The following is a 19,063-nucleotide window of genomic DNA, read 5'->3' as shown; positions in this document are numbered from 1 at the left end:
ATTTCACTATTGGTTTGTGCCACCTCTCCTCACGCATAAACTGCCAATCAACTAACCTGCAAGAGCAAAGAAGTGAGGTGCCATGGGTGTGAATTGCCAGTTACTAAAATAAAACGTTGCATATAAAATACCAAGCACTATCCCATTCCACTACACATAAACATTCACTATTCAAGCAAGGCTTGAGATTTTCTCCAATGGCTGCTCTCTGGTTCGTCTTCCTCCTTCCACTCATCACATTCGGCCAATCTCAGTCCACAAGTGGAATCAACCAAACTGATCTGCAGGCAGCCATGGCTGACATGAGAGCAAGGTCTTACCATGGATTTGTAATCCTCTTGAAAATCCTTAACAGCATGCCAAACTCCCTGCAAACCTCTGATCTAACGTTTCTCATGCCAAATGATGAAGAATTATCCCAATTCTCAATTACTCCAGACCATCTCCAAGATTTCATACTCAGCCATTCTATTCCAACCCCATTAGTCATCAATCAATTGCTACGTTTTCCAAATGGCTCTCTGGTCCCTTCTAGCGTTCCAACCAGGATGATCAGCATAACCAACAGCAGGAGATCAGGAATGTTTCTGAACAATGCAAGGATTATCACACCCAATGTGTGCATCAGCTCTTCCATAAGGTGCCATGGAATCAGTGCTGCTTTAGAATTTGGCCACATAATTCCAAATCACCAAGCTTTGGGTTTTAAGGATTCTGCAAAGAAAAGTAATATACCAAAACCAACCTCCTCTGTCAAACACAAGAGCATCCCACCTTCCAAATAAGCAAAAGAATAGTTACTCCTTGGGTGTAATGTTAGTGTCATTGATGATAAAATATCAGTCCTACTTTGTCTGCAGCTATGATGTATCTGGCCTTGAGGCCAGTGATACAACTCCGATATATATGGAATAAAACTTCGCTATTGTTTACCACAATGTCAAAATTATAGCACTCACACAGATGGTCTTTACAAAAGCAGACTTATTGTACAGAACGGAAGAACAAGCCTAGCTTCAAACTGCTTTAAGCTTTTACTAAGATCTCTTTCCTATATAAAGGCTGATAAAACTGTCTTAAAAATCCAATGGGATTTGATTGACTCTTGATTAATGGTCCAATAGAAGATATTCCTTTAATATGGTAAAAGATTAAAACATACACAGCACTAATACCCATGGATTTGTTCAGACGCTCATTAGGCTGACTCTCTGCCTTGGTAGGAACACTATAGAGCAGATCACGGATTTTAGAATACCTCAGCATCTGAGATGGGTCACTGGCACCACCACTAGTACTTTGTGAAGCACAAGAACGCTCCTGCAATTTGATCTTCTCACAGAGGTATTGCTTCTCAGCTTCAGCCTCACTTAATGGTTGTTTCAAGGATTACCTCCGGTCCTAAATATAAGAGCTAGTTTGTCTTTCAATTTGGTCATAAATATAAGACTTTAATTCAATTTGTCTTTCATATTTATCCATTTTTCCTAAGATAGTCTTTGTAGTAGTTGCACATGTTAAATGTTTCATCAAATGACACATGATTAGTAAGGGTATTTTAGAGAAAACAACACCTCTTTGTTACAAATAACTAACTTAACTAATTTCTTTAATTTATTCAAATTAGTCAACTAGTTCTTATACTAAGGATCAGAGGTAGTAGTTGCCGGTATATTCTTCCTCTGATTTGGCCAGAGCAATTCTCTGGAGCCGCTCAGCCTCTCGTTTAGCTTCATTAGCCTTCAGCTGGAACATATCAGCCTCTACAGTTTTAAGCCTCATGATTCTCTTCAGTTTTTCCATCTGTAATTTCTGTTTTTGCCCGTCCATCTTCAGTTCTGCTGCTTCCCTCGCTTTAACTGCTAATTCTCGATCACAAGCCTCAAGAGCCAAGCGAGCCTTATAAGGACCAGAGGTAGTAAATGTTAATTAATTTGGATAGATTAAGAAGCTGGAGAGCAACATTCTTTATCAAAGGCAGTCATCAACTTTCACCTTTTGTGGTTTCTTACCTATTCTGCGGTTCTTAGTGAACCAGTTTTCGTCTGTTTCACGTGTTTTATGCATCATTTGTTGTTGGTGTGTTAGTTTCCTTGGTCCTATGTTGGTTTCACAAGGTTGTCTCCCTCTGTTTTTTTTTTTTTAAATCAAAATGCATCTCTCGCCATCCAGCACTAGACACCTCAATTTTCACAAAGACTGAAGTTAGAAGAAAATTGTGATTCAAACTATAAAACCTTGTTAAGTTAATTAAATGATTTTTTTTATGTTTATCCCTATTAGATATAGGAGAGAGACGAGAGATCATAAAAGTGGAACATTAAATGCAATCTTATCATTTTTAAGGATAAAATTTTGAGAGACATTTAATGGTTAAACTTTCATTTCTTAGTATACGCAACCAATTTCTTATATTATATTATCTCAGATCCTAATTATAAGAGCTAGTTGACTAATTTGAGGAGATTAAGAAAAGAAGTTAAGTTAGTTATTTGTAATAAATAAGTATTGTCTTTCCTAAAATATTCTTACTAATCAAGTATATTGACTAGAATTACTATTGTTAGAAGGACTAACTTGAAAAAAAATGTATAAATATAAGAGACAAAATGAATTGAGGTTTTATATTTAGGACCAAAATAAAAATCAAACGAGGTCTTATATTAAGGACCGGAGGTAATATTATGTACAAGAGGGAGTATCTTTTTCCTCAGATTTCTTATGCTGCACAATTGCAATCTCTTGTTAACATTTGTTGTTGGTGTTTACGTGTTGGGTCACAACTACTCAAAATCATCTCAATTGGCTCGTGCTCTTTTCCAGTGACGCTTGTGTTAAGTTTTTTAATTCTCAACCAAGAGTCTTGACTACGAGGTTTTATGGTTGGAGTTTATGAATGGGAGCCTAATATGGCTACTACACAGGTCCACTTTTGCTCTATTCATGTTTGAATTAGGATTGAAGGTCTTTCTCTTTATTATGGTTCTTCGTCCATTGGTTATTAATGTCTTGAACCATTGCTAGGTGAATATTTGGGCTATGATTTCTCATGTTTAAGTAAGCGAGGCGGACTTATCCTATGTTTGGCACGAAGGAAATGGAGGGAAGGGAAAATGAGAAAATTTTTTCACAAACTCGATTTGAAAAATTTAAAAAGTGAGATTATAAAATTTTAATAAAAAAATATAGAACAAAAGAATAATAAAAATTAATTAAAAGCTTTTAATGCTACTTTATTAATTTTTTAAATCAAACTCATTAAAGTTTTTCCTTTCCTCTTTTTTTTTTTTTTCATTTTCCTCATATCAAACGGAGCCTTAAGGTATCTCTTCTAGGATTCTACTTGTTATATTTGCCGCAGGTTTAGCTTCAAAATTGGGAAAAGATCGATGCTTTCCTTCTTCATCAAGTATAGCACGGTTGTTCCTATTGTTATTGTGGTTAGATAGGGGAGTGTATTCATTAGAGTGTTCATCTAAATTTGAACTATTTATATTGATTTTAGATGGTCCAGATTTAATTTAATTTTTTTTAATGTATTTTAATTAACTTTTTACTTTAATAGATACGTAATTCAAAATAAAAATAATCTATTAACTAACATTTCCTTTAAAAAATAGATTTATCATTAAAAATTGCATATTAAAAATTTTAATCTAAGTCTTTCATCTTGGAATTTTAATGATTTAGATTGTATTACAACAATAAACAAACAGTGTTTATTACTGTGATAAGTACCGAATGAAGACCCGATTAGGTAGACCATGTCTTTAGGCTTTGTCATAAGATGGGACAATGTTCATAATGTTGCTTGTGACATTTGCCAATTCCCCTTATTCCTTTCAAAGGCATATTGAGCTTTAAGTTTAGGCCTCTTCTTTCATTCGATTTGGACTTACCTTTTAAGTTCTAAGCACATGTATCCTCTTTTTGAAGATAATTTTATTCAAAATACTAGTAGACACTAAATTCTCACTAAGATAAGTGCCCGCATTTAGTATAATAGAGGCATGTGCTATGGATAACCATGGGTGACATTCTCTTCGTGATAGAGCATGATCTATACTCTAACTCATTTAATCATGTTGTCATTGAGAGTTCAAGCATTGGACCAATAGCTTCTTGTTGGTTTTTCATTCACTTCATTTCTAAATTTGTCTTCTGAGTTGAATTAATATGTGCAATTTAGCAATCCACAAGTTCTCATTAATTATTTGTAGCAAAATTTTTGCAACAAATTTGCACTCTTTAGTGAACATTTATTGTTATTATTCAATCACAAGACAATATTAGGAATTAAGAAGTTCAATTTAGCAATTGACAAATTTATATTAGCCATTTATAACAAAACTTTTGCAATTCTTTAATAAACTTTTATTGTTGATCACAAGGTAAATTTATAAATTAATAAATACTAGTATTATTTAACAATTCATAAGTTCTCATGAGTTATTTACAACAAAAGTTTTGCAATAAAGTTGTCACAAAAGCTCTAATAATTATCTATTGCCGGAGCATCGGCCACTAGCAGAGTGGAAATTGACTATTAATAGCAGTAGAGGTGCTTTTGAAACAAAATGGAGAGAGGTGTCTTTAAAAAAAAAATTATATGGAGCAATATGGTAAAATGTCTAAATTTACAAATCCCAAATTAAGTCCATAGGCCAATTAGGGATTTGTGAAATTTATCAGCTTGATTTGGGATTTTCTTATTTCATGTGACTTTTAAAGGGATTTTTAATTTTGTAAATTATATTTATTGTAAATATTTTGAGTAAAATACTCTTACCTCCCTCACATGATTAAATGTTTTATTTTTAAAATATAGTTTTTCCATTTTCAATTTTATTTATTTAATTAGTATGTAATAACAAAAAGGTGACAATAAATTAAATCTAATCTCCAGCTTAACATCAAACTAAAATGACTTTTTGGTTGATGAAAAAATGGTTTTGGCAAAAAAATAAAATAATATAAAGGCAAAAATCCTATATAAAATAAAATGAAAAATCCTATCTACAGCCTTTAGCACAACAGAGATATGGGCCATCATATATGTTACAACCGATGGAATCTTGGTGAGTTTGCATCGGAAGCCAATTAACTATCCATCCTCCTTATTCCAAATAGCTCCTGCACATCTGTTATCAAGGCTTCAAATTTAACAAATTGCTGATGGGTGCTTTAGATAAAGTAAGATTTCATAATAATGGGTAAAATGATTTTACTATCCTCATTTTTACCTCTAGTCGACTTTTCACTGATTTTGTTTTAAATTTCTAAGTTCGTATTCCTGATAGAACAAACAGTTTTCAATTTTTTTCCCCAATAATTTAGGGGTATTGAGGTAAATTGATAAAATTTCTAAATTCTAATTTAGCTCATATTCCTTGAGCAATTATTTCTTAAATTTAGCAACCACATCGAAATTTGGACAATTTAGTTGTTTTTCTAAGAGATTTTCCCAAAATAAAATGACTTATATTTTTTTTCGGCTGAAAATAAAATGACTTGTGTGTGTATATGTGTGTATATTCGTTTTTTACTGCTTCATTTTTCTTTTTGTCTTTTTAAGACTTGTTTAGATGGATTTATAAATAGTTTCAAATATGTTTTACCAAATATAAAATAAATATATAAAGAGAGTTTTGTTTTGTTTAAAATTACGTTTTGAACTCAAGCTCCAAATAAAGCGTGGGGAGAGCCTCGGTCACCCGGCCTCCGTCCTCCATGCCCTCTAATTTCCAATTTTCAAATAACCGAAGAACTGGAAGGCAGTCATCTCGCCAGTCTTCACTGCTTTCTGTTAACATTTTTCTTTCCATCTAATCTCAATGCTATAAAAACCCTAAACCCTTGAAGCGTCGCACTTGTTAGAATCCTCCAAGTGATAAGAAATGTTTTCTTCTGGAACGAAGAAGTCCAATGTGAACTCTCGGAGACAGCAGCCTCCTGGTACCACAGCGATCGATTCTCCGATCACTCCTCTCGGTGAGAGACGAAGTTTATTCCCTGATAACACTGTCCCAAATCGTCCAAGTACTGGCACCCCCGCTCCTTGGGCTCCTCGCTTGTCAGTTCTTGCCAGGTAACTCTGTCCTTCTGCATGGTTTGCAACTTTGAAATTCATAGTAGTAGTATTGTGCTTTGCAACTTGAGCAAATGCTCTTTTCTTTCTAATGTATTGTTTTAATAATGAAAATTGATGTTTAATACTATTTTGTGTTGGGAATATTTGTTAGAGTGGTGAAAATGGAATAAGAGATGCCTTTTGTGTGGCTGGTGTGGTCTTCCAGTTTACATGCTTTTGTGACTCTCAAGAAATTATGTAATAGTTAGCTTATGATTGCTGATTAGTTGGTCTTAATTGGTAACATTATAGCCTTGTTGTAGCTTGAAAGGTGTAATTAGACGATAAATTGTGCCAATGGCGGATATAAGTAAAACTGGTCGGGTTTGATGGTACATAGCTGTGCCAGCTGAAAGGGGGCATGTTTTCATCGAAATCCTACTCACATTTTGAACTTTGAGGCCATTGCAGTTAGCCACCATGAACCTTCAAGCGCATCAATCAAACCCCTGAACAGTGGGTTACCTTGTTAATGGTCTTTGTATTCATCAAATGTTGAGTTACTGTAAACCTTGTGATGGTGACATCATCGTTAAAACATGCATCTTTGTTCTATGTGATTATTTCACTTGTTTTGAGTATTCCTTACATTCAACGCGTCTTTTTTCCCAAAAGATAAAATTTTAAGTGCAAAGTTGAGAAATACAGCTCAATGGACTTAAAAGTGAAATTGTCATAGAACATGCTGATGGTATTTTAATAATCATGCCACATGATTGTCTCTTAACTGATACTGACCTAACAGCATGGGTGCGAGGACTTATTACCAGTTTTCCTGTAATTTAATGGTTTAAAATAGATTCGAAAACTCATAGTTCTTCAGGGCATGCGTGTAAATATTTTCCCTGGTGAGGTCACTATTTTTTTTATTATTATTTTTTAAAAGTTTTGGTGCTTGACGATTTTGAATATGTCTTTGCAATGATCCAAACTGTGAACCGTATGTGCTTTTGAAATTTCTTGTTTCTTATTTTCTAATGTTAGTATTGTAGCTCTAATGGTTGTCAAAGACCAGTTCATGTTTTGTTTTAACAAAATGAACATCTGAATGTTTAATTTTCTAAAAACGTGGGCTATGAATGGAAGGATGGAGGAAACAGAGAAAGCAGCATGCCGACCATTTTGCATTTAATTAATGACTTGCTTATTTTGGGCTCTTGGAATTAGTCTTGCATCTGTAACTTTTATGAAGTGGTGGCTGTTAGTCTTTGATATCTGTAGACATTGTTCTCTTGTACTCTCTAGGTTATACAAAATTACCATCGTGATATTGAGAGATTGATAGATATTTAAATGTTTATTTCTTTCTTCTTGTCTTTTCTAAGAAGTAGGAAACAGAAAAGATTTTTTTTCCCCGTATCCTTAGCAAAGTTAGAATTGAAAATTTTCAATTTGATTCTCAGTTTAAGAAATTGTTTGCATGAAGTTTCTTCTTGAGGTACTGCTAAGTGCTAACTGTAATGTTTCCCTGTTGTATTTACACAGAATTCCTCAAGTTAATAGAAGTGGAAAAGGGGATGAATCAGAATTGATTAAACCTGTATATGTTGGAGAGTTTCCTCAAGTGGTCCGTGATCAGCAAGCCAGCTTGCTTCTGAAACGAGTTGCTGGTGAGTATGTTTGGTTTTATTGGTTTCTCAAATCCATAGTCTAGAATACCACCATATTTGTTTAAAGAGCAGAAGTGAAATAGTGGAGTTGTTAGATAGCACGTGTTACTTGTTCCTACGATGGAGCACTTGATATAAAACGTTCAGTGTTGACTATATTGTCATGCAGTTGAAGATTGCACATGTGGCGGCATTGAAAGGCAGACATCCCTTGCTTGGATTATTTGTGGAAACCAGCTCTTCATTTGGAGCTACTTGTCACCTGCTTCTTCAATGAAGTGTGTTGTTCTTGAAATTCCTCCAAATATCTCAGAGAATAGAGATGGTAGAAAAAATGATGCAAGTTTTTGGTTTCTCTCTGTTATTAATTGGACTAACACATCTGTGGGAACTAATAAAATTGGAAAACATTGTAACTCTGCTGGTGTTGTTTTGTGTAATCGAATTACACGGGCTGTCATATATTGGCCTGACATGTATTCACAATCAGAGAATGCTTCAGTCACAAGTCTTGCATCTTCTAATGAGCTGGAGGTTACTTCCACTCCTGATGGGAAAGAAACCTCGAGTAGGCAATGGAGACTAAGCAAGGTGGGGAGTAGCTCAAGTGGATCGCGCATGCTTAACTCTTTGATTGCTTCTGCTGTTCCTGGTCATAAGTTTACTTGTGTTGCCCTTGCATGTAGCTCAAATGGTGAACTTTGGGAGTTTTTGTGCAGCCCTTATGGCATTCAGCGAAAAAAAGTATGTGAAAATATTTTGCAGTTTCCCATCCAAGGGGGTGATTCTGGTCAACTAATCAGCAACAAGGGATATCCAAGGTCAATGACATGGTGTTTTCCTTACCACTTAACAGAGGAATCAAACCGGCAATTTTTAGTATTGACTGATCATGAGATACAATGTTTTAGGGTAGAACTTAGTTCTAATATGCATGCCTCAAAGCTTTGGTCTCAGAAAATTGTTGGGACAGATGCTGATGTGGGTATTAAGAAGGATCTGGCTGGTCAAAAAGGAATATGGCCCCTTGACATGCAGGTAGATGATCATGGTAAAGTGATTACCATTCTTGTTGCAACCTTCTGTAAGGACCGAGTAATTAGTTCAAGCTATGTGCAATATTCTCTTCTAACTATGCAATATAAATCAGACTTGGGTGTGGGGATTATGAATGACAAAATTTTGGAAAAGAAAGCCCCTATAGAGGTGATAATTCCAAAAGCCAGAGTTGAAGATGAAACTTTCTTGTTTTCCATGAGGCTTCGGGTTGGAGGCAGGCCTTCAGGGTCAGCAGTCATAATATCTGGGGATGGAACAGCAACAGTCTCACATAACTATAGGAACTCTACTCGACTATATCAATTTGATCTTCCCTATGATGCTGGAAAAGTGCTAGATGCTTCAGTTCTTCCTTGTGCAGATGATTATGAAGAAGGAGCATGGGTTGTGTTAACAGAAAAAGCTGGAATATGGGCGATACCTGAGAAGGCTGTTATACTTGGTGGAGTTGAACCACCTGAACGGAGTTTATCACGCAAAGGAAGCTCAAATGAAAGATCTGCACAAGAAGAGATAAGAAATCATACCTTTGCAGGTAATGTTGCCCCCAGAAGGGCTAGTTCTGAAGCATGGGATAATGGAGAGAGACAAAGGTCAGGTTTGAGTGGGATCACACGTCGAACTGTGCAAGATGAAGAATCAGAAGCTCTTCTGAGTCATCTTTTCAATGAATTTTTATCATCTGGGGAAGTTGACAGATCATTTGAAAAGCTAGAAAGTTCAGGTTCATTTGAAAGGGATGGGGAAACAAATGTTTTTGTGAGGATGAGTAAGTCAATCATTGACACCTTAGCTAAACACTGGACGACAACCAGAGGTGCAGAGATTTTGGCCATGGCTGTTGTTTCCACCCAGCTTTTAGAAAAGCAGCAGAAACATCAAAAGTTTCTCCAGTTTCTTGCCTTATCCAAATGCCATGAGGAGCTATGTTCTAAACAAAGTATGACATTTGTAGCTAGCTGCCAAAAGATTTATTCATGTTAATCTTAGTTTTGCTAACATATATAATTAACACTTTGGCAGTTACATTAATGTGCAAGGTAGGTGTGAGAAATATATTGAATCTATCATGCTTTTATGACTGAGACCGCGATCTAGTAATAAATGTTTTGGCTGATCAGCACATGACAGTATTGTGATAATTCATTTTAGAACTTGGAGATGGCAAAACACCATTCTTGGACTTCTTAGGCTGCTTTTACATGAAAATGTACTGTGAACAATGAGACAGAATGTTATTCGCTAGTTGTATTCTTGGGCTTATAATTTGGGATTATCTTCGATTATTGTGGGAGGGAGAAGAAAATGAGAGAGACTGAATAATGCTGATTGCTTTGTCTTGTCATCTAGATTTTATACGAGACTATGGATTTTTTGTTTGGGTAGGTTGTGCTTGTGAATTTTTAATTCTAAATGATGTCAATAGAATTGCTCAGATTGAATGTGAGGGTGGTGGTTAATTTATGACTATATATAAATTTTTTAGAGAGCATGAAGGTGACAGTAGGTGGACATATGATGCCTAAATTACTTCTTTTACTACTACTACTACTAATACTAGTAGTATTATATTATTATTATTTTTCTTATTGGCAGGACAAGCTTTGCAAACTGTCTTGGAGCATGGTGAAAAATTAGCTGCAATGATTCAGCTGAGGGAATTGCAGAATCTAATTAGCCAGAATCGTTCAACTAGTGTTGGCTCCACAAATTCTAGTTTGCAAATTCAGATGTCAGGTGCCCTTTGGGATGTGATACAAATAGTTGGTGAGAGAGCCCGCAGGAATACAGTACTTCTGATGGATAGAGATAATGCTGAAGTGTTTTACAGTAAGGTTTCTGAGCTGGAAGATTTCTTTTACTGCTTAGATGGAGAGTTAGAATGTGTTATAAGCCCTGAACAGCCTTCTGGGATCCTGATCCAGAGGTTATGTGAACTCTCAAATGCGTGTGTCACTATAATTAAGACGTGCTTTAACTATAAGAATGAGAATCGTTTATGGTATCCACCTCCTGAGGGTTTAGCACCTTGGTATTGTCGACCTGTGGTACGCAAGGGGGTGTGGAGTGTTGCTTCTGTTTTGCTTCAGTTGTTAAATGAAATATCTGGACTTGATATGTATGCAAAATTAGATTTGTATAATCATCTTCAAGCACTAGCTGAAGTGCTGCTTGAGGCATATGCTGGAGCTGTCACAGCTAAAATTGAGCGAAGTGAAGAGCACAAAAGTCTGCTCAATGAGTACTGGGAGAGGCGGGACATGCTTCTTGTTTCTCTTTATCAACAAGTCAAAGACTATGAAGCTAGCCACAAGGTCATTATTATATTTTGCGTATTGCTTCCTTTCAATTCTTATTATTAATAATATTGTTCAATTGATTGCTTGTGCAGGTTTCAATTGAAGGAAATAAAAATCAGAGTGAGGAAGCTGTTTTGAAGATTACTTCACATTTGCTATCAATTGCTAAAAGGCATGGGTGCTACAAAATTATGTGGCAAATATGCTGTGACATGAATAATTCAGAATTACTGAGAAATATTATGGTATGTATTCCCCCCCCCTTTCTTGTGCTAATTCTGTTCTCCACTATGTTTTTTTTTTTTTTTGACTTTCTCTTGCTATGTGGAACTTGCTATGAACTTTTTCTTCCAGTGCCCAAAAAAAAACATTGATAGGGAGTGTAGACATTTTAATTCTGGCAGCTTTGTGAGTTGAGGTGATGATTTGATCTCTGAACTCTGAAAGTGCACAGTGTATCAGGAGATAGTGCCTTATTTGGACCTAGTACCTGCAATGAGTCACTGGTAATAAAATGAAATTTTTTGGACACAAATTATTCATGGTGCTCTTCAATCTTACAGATCATCAATGAACAATATTTTGTCTGCATTAATATGCTCATCTTTTACGGCACTGATATAATTTGCATTCTCGTGCTTGAACTTTTTAAATGTATATTTCCCTTGATAATGTTCAGTGGTTTGTCTGCAGCAAGAAAGCTTAGGACCTAATGGAGGATTTAGTTACTATGTCTTTAAACAACTGCACGAAAGCAGACAATTTTGTGAACTTTTAAGACTAGGGGAAGAGTTTCCAGATGAGTTGACTATTTTTCTGAAGGAACATCCTGATCTTCTTTGGCTTCATGAGTTGTTCCTTCATCAGTTTTCCTTGGCATCAGAAACTCTACATGAATTGGCTCTCACTCAAAGCAAGAAGTCTACCTCAGTTGCTGAAGAGAAAGAGCTGGAATATGTTAATTCAAAACTAAAATTAGCTGAGAGAAAGCATCTTTTATATCTTTCTAAGATTGCTGCTGTTGCAGGTATTTGTCTTTGTAGATTTTTATGCCTTCTGCAGATGCTTCTTTTTCCCCTTCAATATTTTATATTAAATTTTCATTTCCTGCAACTTGAAGTTAATCTTCCGTTTGCTCTTAAAATAGATATTCGGTTATCACTTATAAGATATCACGAAAACTGTTTGATCTTACAGGATCTGTCAAGTGTTGGACATGAGAAAAATGGAAACACCAACCCCACTCTTATTATACTATAATCTATTTACAAATCCTTTCTTTCACCATACGCGACACCACTCAACCTATTTATACTAAACCTCATCACTGTTTAAACCCTTCCATATTAAATATCATATATATGATTCACACATTCCCATGTATGTCTTATAATTCTAAATACATAAACTACACATGATGTCACCTCATACTAAGAGATACACTTAGTACCATGAGACTTATTTTTAAACTTTACATAGAAACCTAAAAGAAATGATATTTAAGTTCACTTATTCCAACATCCCTCCTTAAACTTTACTGTTTTTTCTTCAATTAATGACATTTACTTGGACCGCGTCCTAGAGTAAAATCACAAATGGTAGATACTACTCTTCCTGTACTTTGAACTGCAATTGCTCCTTCATTGCTGTCAGGTGCTTCAGCTTCTCTTTCTTTCATCTCATCCTTCAGAGTTAGGAGTTCATCTTTAGCTTTTTTTTGATAATCTTCTCTTAACTTTTGACAAGCTTCTTTCATGACAGCCCAAATCTGGCATTCATATCATGCAAATCTCTTGCATTCACATCTTCGAGCATGATATGATGAGTGAAAAAACACTCCAGGAGCCCTGTCGCACACAGAGTGCTGCTTCGTTCTCAACTTCTTTCTTTGTGAACACCTTTTATTCAAGTATATCTTGCCAACTAAACTTATCCATAATCATAACTTTGGCTAGGAAAATATATATATATATATTCATGTTTTGGACCACATTTTGCACTTGAATAACTTGACGGAGGCAAATTCTGTTTTGTTAATATTTCTTTTCGGAGCACCTTGAATTGAAGAGTTACCATGATCTGTTCTTCCTCTGTCTAATTGTACTTCGCTTTCCATGACAATTAGCTGTTACACAAACCTTCTGAGGTTTTATATTCACCTCTGTCCATGCTTTTATATATCATATTTTCTTTGTGGTTTCTGACTATTGATGACCGACACTCTTAATTGGTCCTCTCAACCAAGAGATCTCAACTATCAATGAATTCTCGCACTTTGGAGATATCATTGCAACAGCCTTTGTCTTCCTCTATTTTTAATCAGGTTCACTCAACCTCGTCTTATACATCATTATGTTGATAATGAGGAGAACATGGAGAACACTACTGGAAAGTGGGATACACGATCCGCGTCCAGCTTCTCTCTACCTTTCCTCTATCCACCTCATTACCATTGGATCAAATCTCAATGGTCCACATTTGATATTTTAAAAAAATATTATTATTTTTAGACAAAAATATTATGAATTTATTTTAAAAATACATAAATAAATTTGAATTGCTAAAATATGATCTGAACAGTTCACGGGAAAAAATATACTTTATGACAATAATCAACAGTTGTAATCTATTTAGCTTAGATTTTAGCAATTCATATTTATTTATGTTTTTCTAAAATAAAATTATAATATATTTTTGGTAAAAAATAATAATATTTTTTTAAAGTATTAAATCTGGACCATTGAGATTTGATCCAATGGTGATGAAGGGGGTGGAGGAGGGGAAGGGTAGAGGAGAGAAGCTGGTCTCACAATCCACACTACTAATATAATCTGTTTACAAATCCCTTCTTTTACCAGACACAACACTCAAACTTATTTACACTACATGACTCTTTAAACCCTATTTCATTAAATATCATTCATGGTTCACTCATTCCTTGATATTTCTCATAGTTCTAAATGCTTAACTACGCACATATTCATGTCATATAATACCAAGTGATACACTTAATACTGGTAGACTCATATAACTTGCTAAGAAACCTGAAATACATAATATTTAAGTTTACTTCTTCCTACACCTAGCTAACTTAATGGGTGCAGCTTTTCCTTCACGTGGATGGCTATGGATGGATGACAGTCTTGGCTCTTTTTCTCATACAAGATGATCCAGGCTCTTGACATCTTGTATTTGCATTTACATAAATGTGATTGTGTGGACATTCTTTTAACCTGTTATTCACTGTACTCTTTTGGTCATTCCTATTTATTCTGCATAGCATGCATAAATGCCAACAGACTATTATTTTTTCGTTTGTAATATCATCCCTTTCTTGTACAACAGCTGGTGAGGATACTGATTCCCAAGCGAAGGTTGACCGTATAGAGGCTGATTTGAAGATTCTAAAGTTACAGGTAGTTTTGTAGTTTCTTATCAGTTCTCAACTAGATGATGAATTTATTAATTTTTGGTCAATTGAATATATTATTTGTAATGACTCTCATGCAGTACTGAGGCTAATTTTGTAGCCCATAAAACCACGATACTTATGATTTATTGTTAGGTTCTGATTGTTGTCCATCTTGAAAAATTAGCGGCTCGTAATTTAAACTTAGCCGAGCTCAGATAAACCTTAAGGACTTCTACCTCAGTTTGCTTGTTATCTCTTGAGCTCAAGCTTCGATAAGGCCTAAACTTGAGAGTCCAAAACCAAGGCTTAAAACTGAGCCCTGGAGCACTTTAGCATGATTCGATAATCCTATGAACTTTCACTAAATAGTGAAAGTAACATTAGTTGATATGTTTACTTACTAGCATAGGCCAGATCACAGAGGTGATACATATGTAATAAAAAATTCTGCGCGGTATTATGAGCTTTGGGCGGTGATTTTAAATATAGTTCAATTGACTTTAGCTCTGCAAGCTTTTATTTAATATATCACGAGAGTTGCAGAAGTGCAGCAACTCAATTGATATGCGATTTGATTGACTTCTAATAACGGAACGTGTCCATTTTAAGTGAATATTTTATTGCTTGTTCATGATAGGCTAGATTTGATATTTTAAGAAAGATACCTTTGTCTATAATTTAAAGAATAGATGAACATTTGATAGTGATGTCTTCCACAGCATACAAGTTCTGCCCAAGGATTTCATCTTGGTTCTATAATCCTAAATAAATACCAAAAAACATGTTGTCACTATTTAGTGTTTTCCATAAGGTTTATCATTTGCTTTTTGTCCCCAAGTACTTGTAGAATGATGTCGGGCTGATATAGTGGGATAAGACTTATTATAGAATTATTTGAGCGACGTATTGCTAGAGAAAAGCCTTGTCATGTTCTTAACATGTGCCTTCCATTCATTTCCTCTTGGACTCTTGACCTGCAGGAGGAAATAATGAAACTTCTTACTCCCATAGAAGATAAGCAACTTGATGAGCAACAACTACTTCATCCAGAAGACTTGATTAAATTATGCCTGGAAGGTGAAGGGCAAGAGCTCTCATTGTGGGCCTTCGATGTGTTTGCGTGGACCAGTTCCTCTTTTCGTAAAACCCATAGAAAGCTTTTGGAGGAATGCTGGAAGAAGGCGGCGAGTCAGGATGATTGGAGCAAGTTTTTCGAGTCATCCATAGTTGAGGGATGGAGCGACGAAGAAACCCTGCAGAATTTGAGCAACACAGCACTTTTCCAGGCTTCAAGACGGTGCTACGGACCCGAAGCAGTAACATTCGAAGAGGGCTTTGAGCAAGTATTGCCCCTGAGAGAAGAAAACTTGGAGAATTCGGTTATGGGCGATATGTCTTCTTCCGTGGAAGCACTATTGATGCAGCACAAGGATTTTCCAGTTGCAGGCAAGCTTATGCTAATGGCAATCATGTTAGGCTGTGAGCAGGAAAATACTAGACTCCAAGAGGGTCCTTCCCCCATGGAATAGCATGGCAAAAGATGCAAAAGGCAGTTTGCGTTTCTCTCATAATAGTCTCATATATACCAGCTTTGAAGGTACCAATATATAATGTTTTGTAGGATAGAGTGTGGTAGGAATCAATACACTGAATGTTTTCATAATTGAAATATGTTGGCCAAGAAACGTAGTGGTATCTTTCATGTTTATATGATGCTTGTTTAATTCCATAATATGTTTCCCTTATCTACTTTCAAGGCAGCGATATATGGACCAGTCTACACATGGAGCTTAATGTTCTTCCAAGTTAGTTTTATCTCAATATGTTACGCCATTTGCATCATATTGGGGGGTTCTTCTTAGCCAAATAAAAATGTACTTTAAAAATAGTTTAATATGCATAATTCAAATTTAATCTATTGAAAACATTCATGTCAACCATTTCTCTATCTCGTTTATCAAAGAAAAAAATCTACGTAGCAGTCGTGTATGATGATAATATTAACTTCTCAAAATTTGAACTTTAAAAAAGATTAAAAAAAATTAACTTTCTAACTCATGATCCATAATTTCAATCGAATCCATGAGTTGAATTATTTGAATTTATTTTATATTTTAGATTTAGAATTTATATGTGTGTGTGTTTTTTTAATTTTTAATTTCTAATTTCATTTTTTTTCCTAAGTTATCCTAACTTTTCATTAATATTTAATTTTAAAATTTAGATGTTTAGACAAATTCCTAGCTTCACAGGACTTGAGATATGTATGTATGTATATCTATAACTTTAAGTTGACCATTTAGGGGGTGTTTGGAATACACCATAATCATTTTTCAAAAACACTTTTCTGCAAATCGAGACAAACTCCTTTACATGTTTACTTGATATAACGTAAAAGCACTTCTGAAACCATGGTTTTGTTCTTACCCAAACACCCCTAATTCAATCTTTTATGTTGGGCATGTAAACCGGATTTTTTATAGTTGTATTTATATTTGCAATAAATATAAATATGTTTCTTTCTCGCTCTCTCACTCACAACGCATCTCTACAGTTTAAATTATAACTCATACAAAAAAATAAAATTATAACAGATTCAGGCCGGCTAAATAGGCTTATCAAAGAGTTTAGATCTAACTTGTTAAAAAAAAACATGCATTTAAAAAGTTATGAGCATGTTCTTGTTTTTAAACAGGATAGGACCATAAGCCCTTGAGAGATTGTTTGATCTATTTTCACTCATATCCTATAACAGCAAGAAAACAAAGGCCTTAACCCAAAAAAGCAGATAAGCACAAACGGTAGTCAACAACGCGCAAGAAGGGAACGACCTAACAGCGACCACAACACACACGTAGATAAAAAATCCAAACAACAATAAATTGACATGTAATAACTTGAGATGATCCGGACGACCAAAATAGACCACATGTGGTCTAATCACATCATCGCTATGTACTTTGAAGGGATATATTGATTAAAAAGTCCATTTCCATCCTAAACCATTTATTTTGACAAAGATATCTTTACTTAACATAAGAATTATTTAAGTATTGTCAAAAAATAATTTCTATACAACATAAAAATATTTCTAATACATGTATTTCCAAACTTTCTAATATGCTATAGATTTTATTATTTTTTACTATATATTATAAAATTTTATGATTTAATTTTTCATCAATTTTCCTTGGCATCATAAACTCTACATGAATTGGCTCTAACTCAAAACAAGAAGTCTACCTCAGTTGCTAAAGAGAAAGAACTGGAATATGTTAATTTGAAACTAAAATTACTTGAGAGAAAGCATCTTTTATATCTTTCTAAGATAGCTGCTGTTGCAGGCATTTATGCCTGTTGATCTTCATGCCCAATGCAAATATATATACAAATATATTTTAATGTTTTAACCCATATTTTGCACTCCAATAACTTGATGGAGGCAAATTCAGTTTTGGTAATATTTCTTTAGAACTTGAATTGAAGAGTCACCATGATATGTATTTCCTCTATGTTTAATTGTACTTCATTTTTCATGAAAATTAGTTACTCCTCTGGTTTTAAATGTAAAACCTATTTTATAGTGTAATTTATATTATAAAACAGATCTTATATTTAGAACCGGATGAGTATTTCTCACACCTTCATATTTTTTATATTCACTTCTTTCCATGATGTTATATATCATACTAAATGCTTTAACTACTGGAAAATGGGATACACAAACCACGCTATTGATTATTTGTTCAGAAATCCCTTCTTTTACCAGACACAATGACACTCAGACTTATGTACACTAATCAAACTGCATGACTCTTTAAACCCTATTGCATTATATATCATTCATGATTCACACGTTCCTTGATATTTCTCATAATTCTAAATGCTTTAACTACAAACATATCTATGTCATATCATACTACTTTCGGTTCTTAATATATGACCTAGTTAACTAATTTGAGTAGATTCAAAAAATTAGTTAAATTAGTTATTTGTAATGAATAAGCATTGTTTTTCTTAAAATATCTTTGTTAATAATGTGTATTAGCTAAAATTATTATTTGATAAAATTTTTAATATGTGCAAACATTGTTATTAGCATCGTGCAATTCGGGATACGGATTGCACGATTTGTCACAAAATATACACAGGGAGATATGAATGTCCTAGTGTATCTTAAGGCTATTTGAATCACGCCCTGAATCGCACGATTCTGCGTGATGTCATGTCGTGAGGATTTGACCTGGATCTGAGCGATCCGACACAATAAAACCCTTATTTATTTGTTATTTTGTTATATAAGGGAGGTAAACTGCCATTAATGCAATTATAATCAAGAAGCCCTACTTTTTTATTCCCCACTACTCTCCTTTTCATGTTCTAATCTATATCTTGTGCCCTACGCCACATTACTTCTTTTCTTCTCTTCTGTTGGTTTCTTTTAGTCGAGACTTGGAAGCTTTGAACATTGAAGTCTTCTCTTCTACTGGTTCCTTTTCTTCTCTTCCACTCCTATTTGGTAATTTTTTTCATTCTATTTTACTTTTATTGG

At 34.6% G+C, this 19,063-nt stretch overlaps 2 protein-coding genes across 2 annotated transcripts; both read left to right on the top strand.

Moving 5' to 3' along the window:
* The first annotated feature begins 197 nt into the window (after positions 1 to 197).
* On the top strand, positions 198 to 785 carry LOC114749553 (fasciclin-like arabinogalactan protein 19). Its single transcript, XM_028938055.1, has one exon. The coding sequence runs from the start codon at positions 198 to 200 to the stop codon at positions 783 to 785; it is 588 nt and encodes a 195-aa protein (XP_028793888.1).
* Positions 786 to 5,897: 5,112 nt separating this feature from the next.
* LOC114749554 (nuclear pore complex protein NUP133) lies at positions 5,898 to 16,221 on the top strand. The gene is made up of 8 exons (XM_028938056.1): positions 5,898 to 6,088; positions 7,616 to 7,740; positions 7,910 to 9,739; positions 10,396 to 11,114; positions 11,192 to 11,344; positions 11,793 to 12,126; positions 14,445 to 14,515; positions 15,492 to 16,221. Exons 1-8 carry the CDS (start codon positions 5,898 to 5,900, stop codon positions 16,038 to 16,040), a joined length of 3,972 nt encoding a protein of 1,323 aa, XP_028793889.1. The 3' UTR covers positions 16,041 to 16,221.
* The last annotated feature ends 2,842 nt before the right edge of the window (positions 16,222 to 19,063 follow it).

The sequence above is a fragment of the Neltuma alba genome, unplaced genomic scaffold (assembly GCF_004799145.2).
Source record: "Neltuma alba isolate B1F8T4 unplaced genomic scaffold, ASM479914v2 tig00006095_pilon, whole genome shotgun sequence".
In the NCBI taxonomy this organism is placed as follows: Eukaryota; Viridiplantae; Streptophyta; class Magnoliopsida; order Fabales; family Fabaceae; genus Neltuma; species Neltuma alba.
This window is presented reverse-complemented; position numbering and strand designations above follow the sequence as displayed.